Source organism: Numida meleagris, chromosome 2 (genome assembly GCF_002078875.1).
Source record: "Numida meleagris isolate 19003 breed g44 Domestic line chromosome 2, NumMel1.0, whole genome shotgun sequence".
Classification (NCBI taxonomy): domain Eukaryota; kingdom Metazoa; phylum Chordata; class Aves; order Galliformes; family Numididae; genus Numida; species Numida meleagris.
This window is the reverse complement of record NC_034410.1, coordinates 14,223,741-14,244,563: the sequence shown is the minus strand read 5'-3', so window position 1 is coordinate 14,244,563 and position 20,823 is coordinate 14,223,741. Positions and strand designations below refer to the sequence as shown.

The window sequence follows — 20,823 nt, the reverse complement described above, 5'->3', positions numbered from 1 at the left end:
GCCTGAAACCATCTGTATTCCTCAGTTATTTCTACCCCCTCAAGTCTCTAGAGATGACAGTTATGGCAACTGAACATGATCCCAGTCTTAAATACAGCCTGGTGTCTGATGAGCTGCTTTGTTAGGGCTTCTGAAATTGGTGCACTTGAGGACTGTCCATGTGGTTGGGTCACTCCTAGGTCAGGGCACTTGGTATGTGCATGTGGGTGTACACACGTGTGGTCACACACTTGTGTGCTTGTGCCTACTCCTTGGCAGTACTTGGCCAATACGTGTGTGCAATGTCAGTGTGGTGTGCAACCCATCAGTGAGCAGTGCATGTGCTGCAGGCTGGGAGCTTTGAGTTCTGGTGACTCGAAAAATTACTGTCTTTATCAGTTTCCTGGGGCTCTACCAGGCTTCCCTCTTTATGCTTTTCACGGATCACTTCTGGGTTTTCTGCATTCTTTATTTCATCTTGAAGGATGGCCTGATCTTCTCTCTTCCTCATCTTTTATTTGCCAGTTGTTTTAATCCTTCTTCTGGATTTCCAAGGATCAGTTTTTCAGACTTGATCTAATGTAAAGCTCTCTTTGCTTTGTTTCTTTCACATGCACTGTCAAGAGTATAACTCAAATTACATAGCACTTTTTTTCCTTTCTTTTTAATGAGAGAACAATGGGTAGGGATGTAGCAAATTGACTAAGCTAGAGGTGATAGAAGTGATTTTTTATTTTTATTTTTTTGCTTTGCAGGGTATGCTACTTGTTTGAAACTGATTTATCACATATTCATCATTAGTGTTCATTAATGCCCTCTCCCTGGAAGTAGTCAAGGCCAGGCTGGATGAGGCTTTGAGCAACCTGGTCTAGAGGGAGGTGTCCCCGCCTGTAGCAGGGGGCTGCAACAACATGATCTTAAAGGTACCTTCCAACCCAAACCATTCTATGATTCTGTGATGTTTGATACTTTCTACTATTTTTGATGTTAGCTGGGCTCTCAAGTACGGAAACATTACTGCTGCTATTTCAGGCAGGACATCTGTCATGGTGTGTCTAGAGTCTGATTTCCCCAAGCCAGAATAATTCTTGCATTTATACTCTACCTATGTAGCTGTTGCTTCTTTTACAAACCAAAAATACTGCAAATAAATAAAGCTGTGGTGAGGTTATACAACTCTTGGAAAGTGTGAGACTTCTGAGAGCAGGAACTTGCCAGTAGCTATGCCTGGTGTTGTTTGGGCAATACTTTGGCAGAGTTTTTAGCATTAAGAATTTGCAAAACTAGACAAAATTTCCTTTCCTTTCTGATCAGGCTCAACTTTCTGTGCTGGGAGGTTGTGCACAACCTTCGTGCTGAGTTTCTGCTCCCAGGCTTTGTGCAGCGGCTGCCCTGGGCTCTGGGCTCCTCTCAGCCCCGGCTGCTGAATTCTGGTGTTATGGAGTATTCCCTGAGCAGGAGAGTGAGGGAGCCTCAGCACTCATTTCTGGAAGGGGCAGACTTTACAGAGCAATCCAGAGAAATGATTTCCCTTCTTTCATTGAAACCTTACTCTGGAAATGTTATTTTGGAGGCATTTTAACGAGCGTTGAAACCCACAGTACAGTTCTGAGACCAGAACGTGTGTGTGGCTTTGCAATAACACGGTTCTGGGGATGAAGTTTCATGAGCCTAGCAGCTCCCTGCTCCTCCCACCCCTCTTCCTTCCTGCTCCCAGCCATGTCCCTGTGCTGATTATGGTGGGGTGGCTCTGTCCGCTCTTTGAACTGCCCTGTTGGCTGTGTTTGATCTAGCCCCTGCATAAACATGCATTTTCCCATTGCACCTTAAAAGCTTTCAAATAGAACTCTGAGTAGTATTTATTTGTTGCTTAAAATGCTAGAATGGATGTTCTTTGTGCTTGTGGCTCCCACCCCTAGCTATTTTAAAAAGTTGTTTGTTTAAAGGAAGCTGTATGCTCTTAGCTGTGAAAGACCAAAAGCAATTGCAGCATGGTCGGGGCTCTGTTGGGCGGTGACTGTATGGCACGCAGAATAGTTCTTCCCCTGAAATTGCAGATCCTTTAGCTGTGCATCAGTCCATAAAGATGCTGTGTGAGCATCTTAAAGAGAACAGGAGATGCTGTGTTTTGGAGTTACAACACTCATGGTGACAGTGTGTCTGTTCTGTGCTTGCAGTAAATTAAGAAGAATGTGGAAGAAGTACTCAGGAGGAAGGAGATGGAAGAGAGCTGTGCTCAGGCCAGTACCTGCAGGTTAGGGGTTTTTGGGAAGCTTTCTGAAACTCAGACTGAGTACTTAAAAAAAAAAATTACTAGAAAGTAATATGTGCTGTTAACCTGATGGCTTTGGCTTGTAATCTTGAGCAAATACCTGCTTTTCATCTAGCTTTGCAACTGGAGGTTTGCTTTGGCACAGAGGAGATGAGGGTCTTGTTGGAGCTGCCTAGCACAAGTGCCTGGCTGGATGTGTTTCCAACAACAATCCGATTCCTCTCCCTGTCTGGCGCTGCCCCATTGTGCCATCAGTGCTTATGTGGCTACAGAGTGCATCTTCTTTTACATCTTAACAGAACTTTTGCTCTCTATAGAATAAATTGAAGTATTTTAGTTGGAATCTGAGATTAAGACTCAAAGATTATACCTCCATGGCAAAGTCCGTGTTCCAGTTAATAGTTAACAGGGTGCTCCTGCTACCAAGCTGCAGGGTTTGGTAGCTGGGCACTGCCTGGAGCATGTCAGCTGTTCAGGTGCTGTTCCTCTTGTCCTGCAGCACTGACGTGTTTGATTTAATAGATGTTACATGAAAGACCCTTATCCTCAAATCTGCTGCTAGAACCTACTGGGGAGTGTTTGCTCACAAATATTACTTGATATTTACTCCAGATTTAATTACAGCATCTGCTTGATTCATTTTGTTTGGTGTGCTCTCATTAATGGAAGGGGAAGAAAGAAAACTTGTTTTGATCTTCAAGCATAAGACCTAATATTTCTTGGTCATTCATGGAAACCCCAGTATTGTGTTTTGTTCCTTTGAATCCTCTCAATAGCTTCTGTATTGAGTGCTGTAATTTCAGGTTATAAAACAAAATATTGTTTGAAAAAGACATCGTTTTTAAACTGAAGGGATTGTTACATTTATTGAATTTATAACTAATGAAATTTCACTACTGATGTTGAAGCTGTGAAGACTTCCTTGCAACGCTCAGGCAATGTCCAGTTGATACACGTTATCCTAGCAGTGAAGGAGCCTTGTGTTCTGTTGAGTTTGGATGGTGTGCTTGTGCATTTTAGGATGATGCATGATAACCTGTCCAGGAATTATTATCTGTGGAAGAGAAGCTTTCTGAATTAGGTGGTTTCTTGGTAGCTTTAGAAGAAAAGTTCCCAGAAGGCAGGTACTCCTAAGGAACTGCTTTTGTATTATGGGCCTACACAGCTTTAATTCTCATTTCAAACTTTTTTGATTACTCAGCTGTTCCTGGTTTTATCCAAATACACAAGGCAGTTCAGCCATTTCTGTACTTATCCTGTGAATGGTGCTGCTTCGGTGCAGAACTGTAGTAATTGCTAGTCTAGCTGAGGCAGGAAATGCCAATCTGTCTCTGCCAAACCCAAATTTGATTCCTCCTTTGTAGAGATGTAAAAGGAGCATGTGCTGAGGCTTCTGCATGAGCAGGTCTTGCAAAATAGCTGACTGTAGCTGAAGATCAGAGCTAGCTTCTAGGTTTTATAGTGGGTGATATGTGATAGATTACATGCAGACCAGTTTGATGGAAACTTGGTCTATCTTACTACTGAGAATCTACTACTCACTGCCTGAAATTGATACCAATTGCCCAGTTCAGGTAAGGAGGCTCTTATTCAGCAGAAACTTGGAAGTATTCAAATAACATTCCTGGACTTCCCACTTCCACCTTGGCTGGCTGAGTGCTTGGAGTTGCCAGCCATCCTAGCACCTCTACTTCTGCTTGCCTTCCACCAAAGCCTCTTCTTTAGCTGTGTCTGCAAGAATTTCTCTTCTGACCAAAAGAAAGCACATCTGTTTGGTTTGGTTTATGCTCCAGTCAACTCTGTTGTGCTAGGCTGGGGCAGCAGTGTGTGCGGAAATGCTATGTTCTGGGGAACAGCATCTCCCTTCCTGCTGCCAGCTAACTGGGAATGCTGAGAGGGCTGGAACTGTCCTGGAGCTGTCTGCCTGTGTCGTCCATCAAAGAATGACTTTTGGGACAGGCTATGGTAACTGAAGCATGATTTTCCCCTTTTCTGGGAGGTGGGGGTCTAAGATAAATAGGTAAATCTGTGCAGTACTTGTTGGGATCGCCTATACTCACTTATCCAATTCGACTGATGGTTGTTTGGTGTTTTTTTTTTGTTTGTGTGGAGTGAAGTGTATAATCATTTAAAAGCCTTTGGTTCCCTGTCATGCGTTTGAAACCATCAGCCTCAACATTTTAGAGTTCAGAAGGGACAGTAGTTTTGTGTACGATACTGTCTCCCAAGTTTCTTATCCATATGCAAGGCCCAAAGAGGGTCAAAATTGAGCCAAACCAAAAAAGCTCTTCCAGACTACTTTGAAAAAACCTTGATTGATTGCCCCAAATTGGGCAGTACTGCATTAGGGAGAGAGGAATGAGAATACTCTTGATCTCAGTGCTGGGTATTAACACTGAAACTTCAAGGTAGTTTGAGTGTCGCATAGTGAGGTTACAATAGGGAGGTAACACAGCTGCAAAATGATCAGGAGTAAGAGAAATTAGGTAAATCAAACTAAAGTTTCTGTGTGGTGACAAAGTCTTGAATGTGAATTTATTTGTTTATGTACTGTTTGTTTTTTAGTTGTGGGGTTCCTTTGAGCATCATAACCTGCAGCGTAACCAGATATGTCTTCTGAAGGAAAAAACTGCTGCTATTATGGAATCCGAACATGCAAGTATCTCTGAGCCCGAACAGATGTTTCCAAAAATTCCTTCTGAGAGCTTGGAAAACAGTCTGATAAGGTTATGTGGAAATCTGTTCCATAGTACTTATTAAGTTGACAGAAGTCATTGGTTTACATGCTGATAAAATATCTCTTTCGTAAGTGCTACGACTCAACAAGTCTAAGAACGTTATAATTCAGTTTTGCAACCCTTTCAGAAGGTGTCCTAAATAATTGATGTTGCTGCCTAAGGAGCTAAAAGAGGCTGTAATGGAACCACTTTGGATGTCCCATTTCAGTTGTGGAGGAGCTTATAAAGTCACAAAGCCTCCTTTAGGCTTTTGTTTTGATTTGGCTAAGACTGGCATTTATTTCATTGCAGGTTTGCTCGAGTTCCAGGGCTTTTATGAGAAATTTGTGAAAGCTGAAAATATTCTTGTACAAACACCCCGCTGAGCATCGCAATTTACCACAAGTGTCATTAGCCATCAGTGTTTGCCTTTGTTAGGTGAGGTCGAGATGGACCACTGCGTAACTTGAATTGCTGGCAGTTAATCTATGAACATAAAAGAAAGCTTCTGATTGCCAAGTGTTTTTTGGACAAAGTTGTTGGAGGTGTTGAGCACATCAGTGAAATCTGTATCCACACACTGTGTAAAGGTTTCAGACTTCTTCATCACTAGGATGCCCACCCTCATGCTGTCCTGAACGTGCGGCAGTTGCTGTGCTTCACTTCTTTAAAATTGGACTTTGGGGATGAGAAACTTCACACAGATGGCGTTTGCCTTTTATTTTGGTATACCTACTTGATATGTAAAAGGTGAGGAAGGAATTCAAGTTGAAGATTAAGGAGTAGGTATGCCTAGGAGAGAACGAACTGTATGATTTACCCTCTGAACTGATGATGGATGTTGGGACTCAGGTCTGCCGGCTGGCTAATGCACATGATGGGTGCTCTACAGCACATAACCTCTTGCTCACAGTTCGGGGTGAAAGCAGCGGTTGATTCCCAGGCTTGCTGTAAACCTTATTTTAATCTTTTTGTTTGTATTGCACTGTTGTGTTTAGCCTTGAGGTAGGGAAATTCCCTTGAACTTAGATGAAATTCAAAGATAATGCAAATAGTTAATTTTTGCTTTCATTGAGGTTCTTGCCCTTTATCTAGCCTAAAGGACGACCTAGCTGGAAGGGAGTTGCCTTTCTGCAATATGGCCAGGTTTTCAAAAGCTTGTTTCCAGCCTAAAAATAACCCAGCTCCCAGGCATTTCAAGTGAAGGAAGACCATGTATAAAACTCAGTTAAAGGGTAAACTGAACTTCTATTTTTATGTTATACCTTTGTATATGTTTCAGAAAATTCATTTATCCACTGCTGGCTAACTAACAAACTGATGGTCTGCCCTAAGAATGTACGTCATGAATTTGCATGAAATTGGGGAAAAGCAGGAGAGCACACCCCTGCGCAGGGCAGGACTGAGCTGTAGTTTCTCAATAGCTGCAGCAGGGAGGTCTGCTCTGGTTCAGATAGGTGCCCTCCCCAGCATGCGGTGGGAGGCGAGCAGAGCTAACTGCTTGCCAGGAATGATAAGGCCTCCAGGTGCTGAGCACAGAAATCACATTCTGAGAATCACAGCCCTGCTTTCCCAGGAGTTGAGTGAGGTGCTTCTGTCAGTATGGTTGGAGCTTCTTGCCTCCAGCAGCTACATGACATGCAGCTAATCAGGCTATGGCTCTTCCAGTGTTACTGCTGTTCTCACTTATGGCACTTGCTTCTGTTTTCAAAACAGAATTTGTCAGTGTAGACAGACTACTTCACAATAAAAATGTAAAAATCTTATCACAAGTGCTTGTTGTGTTGTAGTAAACACACATAACTCATAACTTTCCTTTATAACAAGAGCTGCATGTCATGTTTTTTTTTTTTTAATTGTTCATTCAATAGCCTGCCAAACAGTAAAGATATGTTCTGAAAAGATTTATGCAAAATGGGCAAATTGAATGGCAATAACATTGCTTCCATGAAATTCAGGCTGTTGACTTCTATGTACTGTACTTGCGACTACGACTAACAAGGTTGCTTTGGCTACAGCGGAGTATACTATAAGACTGCTCTGATCTCAGATTAAGGTATTTGTCTCAAAGTTCAAAACGTAAGAATCAAAGACCATAAATAAACTGTGAGCAGCATGAACTTTTTAATACCAGAGGCAGCTAGCAAGGAACTGAGCAAATCCCACAGGATGGGGCAGTCTCTACCATAATTATGCAGTCAACTGAGCAAGTAAAATTTCCAGAGCTTAGCTCGTAAATAAGACTGGTTTGTTTGTTTTGTGATTTCATAAAATAAACAAGGAGACTAAAGGCTCTGGAGGCTGCTTAAGGTTCAGCAGATGGGTTAATGGCTACTACTTAATTGTTTGAAGTGTTTGTAAGGGGATACGTGGCAGCCATAGAAAGAATGTCTAAGGGTGAAACTCATCATTATGTATGTGCTGAATTTCTTGACCATTATAGCTGTTTCCTAAAGGCTTCTCTGAGGTGGGCATTCTGTTAAGAAATTCCCTTCTTTAGGGATATCCTCTAAAATTTTGTTAGAGTTAACATGAATCTCAGTGCCTTTTAAGCTCTAGTTATTCATCCTCACCAGTGCTCCTTTTAGGTGATGGACTGGGAGCTGGAATATAGGGGCAAACTCCCACGTCCCAGCTTTGTTCTGTGCATCATCTCTGCATTTCTGACCTTGAGCTGAGTCATCTGTGTGTTTAACGTGCAAGGAAGCAGTGGAATTATTTTTGTGGTCACTGGTCTGAAATGAGTCAGTGTGGGGCCAAACAAGTTGTGGGGCAGGGACAGGACGCTCGTGCAGCCAGGAAGGGGAGTGGGAATCTGGCAGCTGGCAGCAGTTGAGGTCGCTGTGGAACCACCAACTGGCCCCAGGGACTCCTGCAAGGTCACACAGGCTTCTGCCAGCAAGAAACTGAAACTGTGTCATGTTGTACTGCTGGTCAGTCACTTGCAATAGCTGGTAGAAAATGACTTCATATTTTTTTCTACTTTAATTTATTGCAGGTACTCATGTATGAATTAATAGATGTTTTCTAGTGTATACCAAAATCCAAATGTAAGAGCTGGTCATGTAGGTCTCTGTAAGCTGTGTGTGTTTGATGAGGAATGCATGGTCAGCTCCAGGTAACTTTCCCTTGGAAATGTGGTTGTTGGATGGACAGTGACCTGTCAAACACAGCCCACTTGTGTTTAAGGGCTACTACCCTGAGATAGCACGAGTATTGGTTTGTTTGCCAGAGCGGTAAAAATTGGATCTACACACAATTGCCTGATAACTCATGCAGCCTGCAACATGGCACTTTATCAATTGCCTAATAAAACATTCATTCACTAATCCTGAAGACAAAAATGTCTTAACAGATACCACCTCCTGAGCTGTGTTCCTTATGATGATCACAGTGCTGAATGTAAGGGTCTGAAGGCAGAACTTAGGTAATGTGTTTTGGCATCGGTTTCTGTGCTATACTTTTGTTTGGGAAGGAATAAGCTGGGAAACAGGAGGGAAGAGTTTAGAGCTCTGTGCTGGCTATGAAGTTATCTGCTTCTCTCTTGTGTTTTTATGCCTCCCTTAGTAAGTGGCTGGCCAAATAACAGTTCTGGACATGAACATATGTAGTAAATGCATGCACTTCTTAACACTGTAGTCAGTTCAGTTTGAAGGACTTTCTAGCTCTGACAAATTTTGTCAAGGTACCATTTGACTTAAGTTCTCTCTATGTATTTTAATGTTAGTTATGGAAACCAAAGAAATCTTGTTCCAGTTAAAAAAAAAAAAAAAAAAAAAGACAATGTTGGAGAAGCCTGTCTTCAGCAATCTAATATATCGTTCATCTAGGAACAAATGCATCATGTGTGGATTTTTATGTAGGAGGGTTTTTATCCTGTAATGGTTGGGTGTTAGCCACAAGGTTCATGTGACATGACAAATGTGGAACATCTGTGTACTGATGCACACCACTGTTCTAAAAGTCATTCCCACCGCCACATGTATTGAATTAAATACAAGAATTTAGGACAAAAATAGTTGGAAGAACACATTCTGTCAAATACAATAGCAGGGATCTGTTGTTCAAGCCATCAGAACTCACTCTGCGCTCCTCCATGCAGAGAATAGATCTTTTTTGCTCAGAGATCTATTGGATGCTCTCAGTGTGTTAGCTGTGCCCCCTTCAGATGGGGGAGGAGCAGCACTGTGCTTTCCTGGGCATGGTGAAATATTTGGTGAATAGAAATGGTAGCTTAGCACAAGGGATTTCTTGATACAGTTCCATCTCTGAGTGATGCATATGAAGTAAGTAGTTGGCCAAGTTGGCACACTTGAATTAGAAGTGAAATGTGGCTGAATGCCTTAGACTAGTATCTCTCATGTGAAAACATCGTCTTGTAAGTAATTCAGCCTAAAATAACTTTAGTGATCAATATCCTTGGAAATCCTGAATGTTGCTATTTTGACTCAATGCTATAGTTAGGGTATGAATTTTTGGCTATAGAAGAGCTATGGATTAGGAAAGAAAAACAGTTCTTATAGGTGAGATTTGATTTTGGCATTTCTGGACTAGTAGGCAGGAATCCCATTTCTTCTAGAATGTTTAGTGGATTGCATGAAGGCTGCCATGCTTCATTATGATTTGTATATTTGGTGTTATGTCTTAAGTCTGCAGGGTTTAGACTGCAAGATGCAGTGTGTCCAAAAAGCAGAGTTTGGGATGCTTTGAGATGCAGGTGGCTGATTTGTTAATGTGGAATTCATTGCTAGGGCAGCAAGAAGCTCCATGTTATGTGGAAGTTGTCTTCATCATGACTTGCATTTATTTCAGAAGTGGCCCTTAACATGAAATGTTTAGGTTTAAACACATAACTGAATGGTTTTCATTCATTTGTATAAGTAATGCAAATTTTTCTTTCAGATCTTGCCATTACAGGTAAGGGTTTATTGGATTCTAGTACAATCTAGAAACCAGCCTTAAAATCTTGATCCTTACTTTCTGAGTTGCCTTCACAGGCTTGAACAGGAGAGCACAAAGTTAAAGGACCTCCTTGAGTTGATCTGAATGTGATTTCAAACAGCTGTCTTGGAAGTGGTTTCCAAATCCTTCCTTTGTGCACTGACATTATGGTGGCTGTTTTCATGCTGTGCTGAAGTCTTTTTGAGCTTGTAATATCTTGTTCAAAAGAGATTTCAGTATACAAGAGCTTCCCCTCTAGAGTGCATAGAAAGGATTTGTTTCTTATATGCCTGCTTTTCAGGAGCTGTGTATACAGAAACTGGAATGCTTGGACAGTTTGGGAATGTCACTTCGCTTAGAAATGGTTTATGAATAATGCCCTGCTCTCATGGGACTTTGAGACAAACTGAGTGTCCCTGGGACTTGCTGTCCAAAGTCGTCTGGACTGGTGCTTAGGTAATGGTATAAAAGCCCTAAATAATTTGGGCTTCCATTTTAATTGTTGTGTTCAGCAATGCTGTCTTAGAATTTACTCCACTTCCCTTAAGTAGACTTTATAATAAGACTTTAGTCAGCTTGTAACAAAGTGCAAACTTTTTAATCATTAAAGCTGGGTGGAAAAATAGTTGTTTAGGTTTTGAGTTGGCACTTTGGAAACCAGCTTAATGTCTTTTTCAAAAGCTATTGGTCAAAATCAGGCAGCTGCTATCCCCATGCTGTCTGCCTGGCCCGCTACGTGGAGAGTGAGGACTCCTGGGGTTTGTGCATCCCATTGGAGTGGAGTTCCCTCTGCTTCCAGCAGGCTTCTTGTCCTGAGTGCTGGCTGCAGTCAGGCCCCTGAGCTGACAGCTCTTTCTGCATGCCCTCTGACAGTCTGGGACAGAACCTGGGCTGATCTTTGTCTGTCAAGTACTGTTTCCTCAAGCCAGGTGTTTCTACCTTGGGTGCCTTTTTAATTGTGCTTTATAAAACTCTAGTTAGGAAACAATTCTATACATCCAGAGTATTTAGAAGTTAAATTAAGCTGAGATTCAGAGTACCTACATGCAGCTTTGATGTAAAGCACTTGATGTAAACACAGCACTAGCTTCGTATCCTCAGAAGAACCTAAGTTTTGTAGCTTCTTTTACCTTCATTTACCTATTGAGAGTGATTTTGCAGGACCATCTGACTAAAGTATGCTTTATTGCATGGAAATATCCTTTAGAGTATTGGGAAAATAACACGATAGTATTTTCTAAGGCTTAGAAAAGTCTCCCGATGTCTTGAGTCTTTGTTACACTAGAGGTCAGTGTATGACGGGAGCTTGTGAGGTGGTGTAGAGTTTCTTGCAGAATCCTATTTCATCAAATTTGAAACCAGATTCTAAGAGAAACTGTAGCCTGCTACTTTGGAAAAAAAACTTCATGCTAACACGTCTTATGACTTTCTTGGCTAAAGGGCTTTTTTGAGCTTCCTGCTTTTAATTCTCCTTGCTAGAGGAGTATTTGGCACGTATCAATAATAGCACTTTAATGTGGTAAGGATGAATGTACGCACTCGATTGTTCCAACATGCACCTCAAACATTCACGCTGTGTTGCAATAACAGGACTTTTGTTTCAGATGTGTTTCTGTTTGCAGTGCTTGCTCTTGGAGTCATCTTTATCTCACGCTTTGTATAAACTTATTACTGATGTGGTGAGAGAATTGCGTCTGCGCTCATTGTGCTTTGTGTAGCTCTGCTGGGTGCCAGGTGGATACCTTTCAGGTGGATGGTTTCACTTCGGGGTGTTGAGGGAAGCAGAGTTATGCATGATTCTACCATGAGACTTGCAGAGGTTGGCTCCTTAGCAGGTCATTGTCAGTACTGAAGAAAAGTGATCGCTTTTAACATCTGGAACGTGCAAAAGCAGATTGTTTCTGAAAACGTCATGGGGCAGGAGGACTGAAACAGACAGACAAACCACAACAGTGCTATGTAAGGTCAAATAGAAGAGAAATTAGCTGAAGGAGCATCCTGCTGATTGGAGATGGATTTATTTATATAAATATTAACTTGCTCTCCAATGACTTATGGCTTTGTTCTTGCTATCACAGAGGCTTTGTGTGGATTCCAGTTCATTTTGCCTCTTGAAATGAGAAGAAATTTTCAGTACAGTAGCTAAGACTCTTTTGACTTGCTGCACTAAATGTTTGAAAGCAACCCACGCTATTCTTTATGACTTTCTGTATTGCTTGGTTCCCTTTCCTATTTGGAAAGGACACATGGAGTAATTTTGAGGCACATCTCTCTCTCATAGTCTTGTTGATTGTAATATAATGCAAGAATGACAGAAACACAGTTGTTGTGGATAGGCCACACAATCATCCCTCAAGGTCACTTTCATAATACATACCCTGGTGGGCTTCTAAATTTTTATGAAGATAGGAGCAAGCTGAATATTTACTTTAAAAATGCTCGCTTCTTTAACCAGCTAGTTGCATAGAAAAGCAAAACACAAAACACTAAGTACCTGTAAATAGACAGAGGAGCAAATGCTCCAAGAAATCGTATTCAATAAAAAGAGATGATTGAAGCAAATTAAATCAGCTAGCGAAACCTTTTTCCCAATGCCAGGTACGTGTTTCCTTCCTAGACATAACACTTCAGTGATGTTTTTATTACAGAAAACTTAATACTGAAGTTTGGCTCATAAGGTAGCTGGTGATTCAAGTCACCTTTCTTCAACTTGTTAGAATCATTTCTTTCTTAAAAAATATACAGAACCTACTGAAAAAACAAAAAAATGCAATTTTAACATGCAAAACATGCAACTTAAAATGAACGTCAGGGATTTGTATGCTACATTTGTAAGGCGACCCTAGCTTACTGATAGGCTTCCAGACTTCTGCTTCAGATAGTCAGCTGGTATTTCTAACCTTAATTTGTTTAAGTGAAACGCTTTCAAGTTTGCTCTGCATTTAAGAACTGCAGAACGAAGGGCTCTTTAAAGAAGTAGTATCCGTTGTGTAGCCACCCTGCATACAACACAAAGTTGTGGCAGATTCTCACAAAGCAGCTATAGCTGTGTCTGCTGCACACTCAGTGACAGTCTTTCCTGGTTTGACTTTCAGGTGATCAATCAGTGCAGGTAGTGATGCACTGATGTACCATATCCAAGACAATCTTTGTCTAGAAAAACTGGAAGTTTTACTCTTTTTTGGGGGTAAAAAATGATGCATCTTTGTGGCTGAGTGGAAGCAGTTACACTCCAGCCACTCTTTCTGAATCATAATATCAAGCAGCCAAATAGTATTTTGGTGTTTGTCTTTCTTTTGTAACATACTATGTGATCCCAGGAGCCGTCTGTTAAGTAACAGAGCGGAAACCATCAAAAAGGCAAAATTAGTATTTGGAGTGCCTTTTCCTGCTTTTGTTCTAAGCTCTCACAATGTGTGAGTTGTCAGATAAATGGTTCAAGTGACCTGCCAGACACTTCTCAGACAAACTGGAGAGAGTACAAAAAAATTGCAGCCAAGGTCAGTCTTTAAGAGGTTGAAATTGAATTGCTAGCTCTCACTGGTTGATTGCAATCGCAAATGTTCACTGATAGTTGGGCCTTGTGTTTGTCTCATCATACATTTGTGCCAAAACTTCTTGTAAGACTTCTGACACTAAGAAGAATGCATAGAATATAGTGACATGGACAAATATCCAAAAAGCAACCAACCAGTAAAACCGCCAACAAACAAATCTGTCAAGATCCATGCACACTGGATACTCAGGGTCCCTTTGCAGGGACCGACTTTGAGAGGTTTCAAAGTTACAAGCCTTCGAAACTGCAGTGCTGCTGTTTTCTCTGTTTTTTGTTTCAATACACAAATGTAGCATTTGCCAAATCAGAGGAAGTAATGAAATGTGCCACGGGAACAGTGGCAGCACACGCTAGGTTCATTGGATACTGTGCACTATAGATGCTGTTTTTGGTCCCACCTCACAGTGACTTCCAGGAAACCCATGAAGTACTTGACCAAACATATAGCTACATTTCAGATCCCTGGCTTTTCTATTTAAGGACAGAAAGCCTCTGTCATTCATTCACTTCAAATGAGCATTCCTCGGAAAGTTGGAAGTGGGAATAGCATGTGGTTTACCATATTCGAGGAATTTTGGAGTAGTTTATTCCAAAATAAGAAGGTAAATGTGAGTAGACAGTGAAAAGAGAATTAATTAAAATGTGTTAACAGCTGTGTAACATTTGGAGCAAGTTGAATTGCTCCCTTTCCTGGTCCGATGGACTCCGAGGTAGTCTTTTGTTTGCTTTCTAAAATGAGAATTTTTCCAAACTCAAGCAAAATTCCTGTCTTATCTGTCTTTCTGCCTTTTCAGTGAATTATTTTTGCTTTGACCTCTTCTCTACATGCTGTTATTAGTGTCTGACATGTTCAGCAGCTGCAGTGGACACAGAGCAGTGATCTGACTGCTCCAAGCAGTTGTTGCTCTGGTTGCTCGGAGTATCATGGCTTCCTTTTGTGCCTCTTACTTGATTAAAACAGAAAGTTTAATGAAGCAACTGTGGAAGTGAAGGACTTGAGCAATGTATTTGCCACCTAAGAATGACATACGGAAAAGCTGAGCCTCACCCCACAGGAATAAAAATTTGGTTTTTCGATCTGTTGCTACAGGGAAGGAGACAACAGTCTGTTCAGCATCAGGTGCAGTCTCACGGAGGTCAGGTGTTTGTGTTAGAGGGCTCTTCTCTTTGGGAAGAAACTGCCATGTTAGTGGTAGAAAATAGAATAGCAATTGCAGAGCAGTTGATTATTGTGGGTTTTTAATGAGTTCAAGGGTTGGCATCCTTAAGGACAGTTCAGTGCCAGGATAATTCAGCTACTTTGAAACAACCTAACTCGGATGCTGCATCAACACGAATCTCCACATGGGCAAAGTCAGCGGGCAGGACGGCAGTTTGCATTACAGGCAGAGCTGGAGATGGTTTATATTTATCAAAGCAAACACAAGCAGCTGTGGTTGAAGATGTGGGGACCAGGAAGCAGGCCCTGTGGCAAGGACTGTGGGCAGGCTGCTCTTGCTGACTGTGCTGGTGCTCTCTCCTAGCAGAGGCTGCAGGTCTGTATCCCAGTTGCTGAGGCTCTGGAAGGAGAACTGGCTGTTCCAGCTGCATCCGTTGATGTTGAAATTGAATATTTTGAGGATAACAGTCATGTGGTAGATGATGTGATCTTTGTGTTATTTTCAGTGCTGCTTGACCTTACTGGAAGGTGTAACACAGACTACATTCTGTGAGGTGCTGAAGTAAAAGCTCAGGTTCTGGAGAAATTGGTGGTTCAAGAATGTGTCTTGTGTTAAAGGCTCTGACTTTACCTGAGGGGTCAGGCTCCTCAGGGTTCCTTGTAAGCATGCAAACCCTCTCTTTCCATATGAACATAGCTACAGTACATCAATAGATATGCTTTGAAAAGTGCTGTTGCTTGTGCTGATGATCTTGCCTATATGAATGAATGAGGTAACAATATTATCTGCTCTCATCCCCATGTTTAGCCCTTTGTGCAACTGCCTTGGAGTTCTAGCGTTGTTTTCATACCGTAGGATGTACACTTGGGGTTCTTACCCAAACTTCTTTGTGTTTATTTCTTGTAGGAGGAGGACTGCCTTGGTCATGGTGATACAGATCTACCTGGAGATTAAGGCCTGGATGACTGGGATTTAAGGTGAGTCTGTGCTGAAAAAAGTGTGCTGATCTGAACCATGAACTGTGGCTTTTTTGTTGATGGTGGTAGTGGTGATTGTTTTTTCTTTTTTTATTTTTTTTTTAATTATTTTTTTTTCCTAGAGTTTGTACCAAACATTTAAAGAAGAATCCACATATGCCTCCTAATACACGTGTAAGGTATAGCATTAGTAAAATGCAGTGATGTAACAGTTAAGATCCCTGAGTAGCCTTTGTGACCTTCAGGAAAGATGGATGTTACTTAAATACCTTGTAAATGCAGCTGCTGCTTTAAGACAAAATGTTATTCGATGTGGAAGTGACAATAGGTGTTCCCAAAACTTTGCCTCAATGAATAGGTAGCAGGCATCTGCTGTCGTTCCCTCTTCCAATTGTGTGTTAAAATAATTTCAACCATTCTAATGGCATTTCTGTCAAATTTAACATTTTAGTTACAGATCTGTAGGCCGCCCTTGATGTTGTACACTGTAGGGAGCCTGCTTTAGCGGGGGGGGGTGGACGTGATGATCTCTAGAGGTCCCTTCCAACCCCTACAGTTCTGTGATACATTTGCAACTTAATTCAGTTATTTTGGTTCTTGACTACTAAGATGCTTGAATCTGGTCCTGCCACATGTGTTTTTATGGCTTGATGTTGTTTTCTTGAATCTAAATAACTTTCTAGATTCTTCTGTAATGAGTGAGGTATGGTACCAGTTCTCCAGCCATCACAGAGCAGGCTGCAGCTGTGTGACTTGAATATATGGTGTTAAGGCATTAAAGATCTGCTCTATGAAAGTGACTAGCAGTGTACTTTGTTGCCAGCCTCATTTAGTTGTGCTCAGCACTGTGTTTTGGTGTCATCCCTGCTTTGCACAGATTCTTTTTTGAAAGCTAAAATTATAAATAGGCCCATGATTCCCTGTGCTGTCATTGTTTGAAAACAAATGGTGTGGTGAGAGAATCTTTCTCCTTCACTTTCATCTGTTGTTTCCCCTTTACTGAAGAGAAATGAGTTCTTCACTTGTAGCACCTAATCTTTCTGTAATAGAGGACAGCTGTTCTGGGAACTCAGATAAAACCAACAAAGAAAATGCCTTTTGTTTGCAAAACGCTCTGGAAATATAAAGCTATTGATATGTATCGCTTTAAACACATTTCAGCTCTCTGTTATTTGAAAGCTTGAAGTGGTGTTTAGTCCAGCCAGGTCTTTCGCATGTGCAGTGGTAGTTTTTCCCACAGAAAATTGGAAAGCATTTCCCCACACAAATGAAGAACAAAAGGGACTTTTTCCGTGTGTGTGTATGTGTATCAGGTCCTGCCACTTCCATAATGACAGCTCCCACAACTGGTATTGAGCCTGGGATTAGACTTGCTCTTTGATAATTGTATAGTTACTGTGAGTAGAGAGACATGACTTCTTGGAGATGATGGTGAGGAGGATCTCACTACTTTGTATCAGCAGAATAACAGATACAAAATCCTGTCATGATTTCGTAAGTTTCCTGAAACAGAACTGATTTGTAATTCCGGCTGTAATGCCTTGTAAGAGCTGTGGTCTCACTATTTCTCTCACAACAGGTAGGCTCTGTTTTTTCTCAGAGGTACGTTGGGCACTGTTTCAGATGTTGCTCCAAAATTACGTGAGAACTCTTTTCTTGCAACTTGCCATAGCTACTGAAGGCAGTGAGAACATGCTGTGAAGAATGGAAGTCTGAATAAAGGCTTGAATAAAGGTCTGAGGACAGTGCGTACGCTCATACGTGCTGTAGAGCTTGACAAGCTGGAAAGGATTGCAATAGAAAAATGAAACTTGACCACAGTTCCCAAAAGATTACATATGCATGGTCATGAAAAATGAATTGAATCTTGACAATTCTGATACGAGTAATTGTGTAAAACTTCCTCTGAAAATATTTAGCGCAAGCACATTGACTTCACGTTTCTCAGCTGCGTGCTTTCTGAAAGTAAGCAGAAGTAGGCTGTTTAAGCAATAACACCAGGCAGTATTTCACAATTTCTTACTGATGTAAAGCTTCTTTATTTTGTGAATATTTTGTTTGAACTTCTGCGTTTTACTGCAGCAGAACAGTAGTACTGGGCTTCTTGCAAAAATCAAACATGCAGGGAATCTAATCCTCTTGAGAGTGGTTTGTTGAAATGCGTGCATTTGGTGCGGTACCTGTTGTGACTAGAGTATTTTCATGCTCACTTTGCCTGAAGATGACTGTGTTAGCATTGGGTTAGCCTGGTGACTAGGTACAAAGTGTGGGGGCTCTCACTGTTCACGCTGTACTTTGTGAGTAAGGACCAGTCTTTGGTTATTTTGTCCATGGAGTTTCTCTCAGGCTTTGGGATTGCAGTGCTTGACGTGCAATACTCAAAACTTGGGTTTTTGTTGTCTTTTTTGTTGGTTTGTCTAGATCATTGTGAAGTTTTAACAGGGATGTTGCCAAGTTAAGAAAGATGGAGTAGGTGGAGAGTGCATCTTCCACACTGCCGCACTCCTCTTCAAATGAATCATTATTGGTAAGGAAGGAAGCTATGCCCTATGTCATTCACAAAAGTTCAGCATGCATCTCTGCACATGGCACGGGTTGCTGCCATATGTCCTTGGCTATTGATTGTGATCAACAGAAGAGCAATTTGAGAGCTGTAAACTTTGGATGGAACCACTGGTTCACTAATCCAACATTTCTTCTGAAAACAGAGACCTTGTAGAAAGTTTTTGAGGAGCAATCTGTCTACCTGGGAAATGGTTTCTTGATCTCCATTCACTGAAAGCTTTGGGGTTTGTTTTCTAGGATCTGAATTACCCTTGCCTCTTTCCAAAGCTCTTCTTGCAGCGTCCCACTGAAAACATCAGAAATGTTTGTGTTTAGGAGTATTTTGTTTCCCCCAGACTGTGATGACTCAAGGCTGTTGGTGTGGAGCTGTGCAAAGGAAGGGAAAGTAAAGGAATCTGAGAAGCGATGACTCAATTATCATGCTTTTGCTAATTCCTTTGAATTGTGGATTCTAACTTCACTAGTGCCTTGCTAACGTTAGTGTGTGAGACTTGCAACTGATACCTGTTCTAAAAACAGGAGGGGAGGAAAGGGAGCTCTGTTTATTTCAACAAGTACAAGCAACACTTCCAAAATACACTTGTGGTTGTATCACAGTTATGAATCTTAGGTTATCTAGTGGTGACTAATGTGGTGAAATGGCAGCCTAATATGTCCATGCTTTATTTAGAAAAGGTAGTTCTTATCAAAAGATGAAGAGCACCAGTGTTTCATTCACTGTTTGTTGAATCTCTAAGCACAGATACCATGTCTGTCAACACCTCACGCTGTGAGATGCAGGAACTTGCCTTTCAGAGCTGCACAGTAAGTTCTTGAGGACTGTGTGGTACAGAAGGAGACAAATGCTCTCCGCTTTCTCTCCTTCCGAATGCATGTTTTTTACTTTTAGATCCTAAAAGTATATAAGATCATACAATCATATTGTATGATCAAAGTTAACAAAGGATTGAGATGTCTCTTAATCAGATAGAATTGCACTTACATTGTGATACGGTTTGTTTTTTTTAAGACTGTATTATCTCTCTGGGGTGGTGGTTTACAAATAGATTGTAACAGCTTTCCAAATTCTTTGGGCAGAGCCTAGCTCATACCAGCTATTATATTTAAGAAACCCTACAGATTTAAACAAACAAATAAAGAAACATAAATAAAGCTTTCCTTCCTGCTGAGTTTAACCTATAGAGTTTGGGTGTGCTTCTTCATTGAGACAGTTATCTGCCTATTTAAAAATAAAATGGATGAGTAAATCCTCCCTGGCAAACCAGAGGTCCTCAGTCTGGGGGTGTATGCAGCTTGCATTGAAGAGAAGCTGGGCTGGAGGGCATGGACTTTGGCACAAAACGTATGTCCTTACTTCCACAGCCAACCTGTGCCGCGGAACTGGGGCTGCGGGGCACCTCCCTGCCCTCCCTGCTGCCCACCTCTCCCAGTTCAGAGCACAGGCAATTGTCTGGCCCTGTGACAATCACGCCAACTGCGGCATGTGTCTGATAGTGAAACAATGAATGGCTTGTTCTCTCAGAAGAACAAAAAGTGGGTTGGGTTGAAAAAAGATAAATAAGAATTTCTCTATGGGTCATTTTAGCCTCTCACAGCAACTTGAATGTGCTGAATGAGTGGCTTCTGAACTGAGCCAATGGGGGTGGTCAGGCACAGGCATCACTTTTATCCCACACGGGGGAGGAGGGGTGAATGAGCTGGAAGATATAAGCTGAAACAAAGCCATGCAGTCTTTCTGAGTCATTCGCATGCACTGGATGGGTAAGGCTTCCTGCTTCCTGGGACGCAGAAGTGGGGTCATGATTCTAACAATGGATGCTGGTAAGTTGCTTGTTATTAAATTTGTCTTTGATTTTTCTGGGAAGTCTTGCCTTTCCCTGCTGTCCCCAGCTGCAAAAAAGATAGCTGTAAACTAGGAAGCTGAATGTTAAATAAAGACATGCCTACTTCAAGCTGTGTGTGCTCTGCTGTGTGGTTTCTCTTGACTGTTATTCACAGAAGCACATAACCTCTCTTGCAGTGCAAGACCATGGTACCAAAGTTGTGTTTGTTTATGCGTACTTCTGTCTTCATTGAGACAAAACCTGTGGCCTGAGAAGTAGCTCACTTTTTTGGTAGGATACAAGTCAGATTTTACACTTTCCATAAAGAGCTAGAAACAAAGTAATGTGTTGACTGTAGCTTGCTCTACTCTGTGCTTACAGAAATCTTGTGCTAGGGAGGAAAGAGAAGGAAATGCTGCATTCCCACGATGATCAGTTCTGGTTTGTGTTTTTATAGCTAAGGAAGTATGTGTGAAAAGAGCTCGTGCAGGATTTTTTTTTTTAAATTTGCCATGGAAGTGAAATCTTTAACATAATGCCCTCTGTGGTAGGGAGGATGAATGCCAGCAGTAAGATGTAGGGTGGTATGTCTAAAAGAAACAAGGAATCCCAGTTGTGCTCCTTGAGGAGGGGGCTGTGTTCCCATATCATAGCCTGCATCCTTGAAATTCCTCAGCAAGAAAAGTTCTAAGTTGTTAAATGGTTATGGGTAGGGCATAAAGCACCAGCACTTGTGCTCTGGCAGTGTGCTGACGACTGCTCTTTCCCTTACCAGTTGTAAGCGTGCTTGCTGCATTCTAAGAGCTCTGGTGAACTTTTGCCAGCAATTGGTT

The 20,823-nt window shown here is 41.6% G+C and overlaps 1 protein-coding gene across 13 annotated transcripts in view; it reads left to right on the top strand.

The window, feature by feature from the left end:
• SVIL (supervillin) overlaps positions 1 to 20,823 on the top strand; it is a 131,329-nt gene that overhangs the window by 10,183 nt on the left and 100,323 nt on the right. For 4 of the 13 annotated variants that reach the window (XM_021385499.1, XM_021385507.1, XM_021385502.1 and 1 more), the window contains exon 2: positions 15,532 to 15,602. Coding sequence is in view for 7 of the 13 variants with exons in the window: in XM_021385500.1 (XP_021241175.1) it covers positions 19,916 to 19,988 (73 nt within the window). In the remaining 6 variants the exon portion in view is untranslated. Of the gene's footprint in view, positions 1 to 2,156; positions 2,234 to 4,903; positions 4,978 to 15,531; positions 15,603 to 19,875; positions 19,989 to 20,823 lie in introns of those variants that run through there. The other 9 variants (XM_021385500.1, XM_021385498.1, XM_021385497.1 and 6 more) reach the window with 6 other exon arrangements.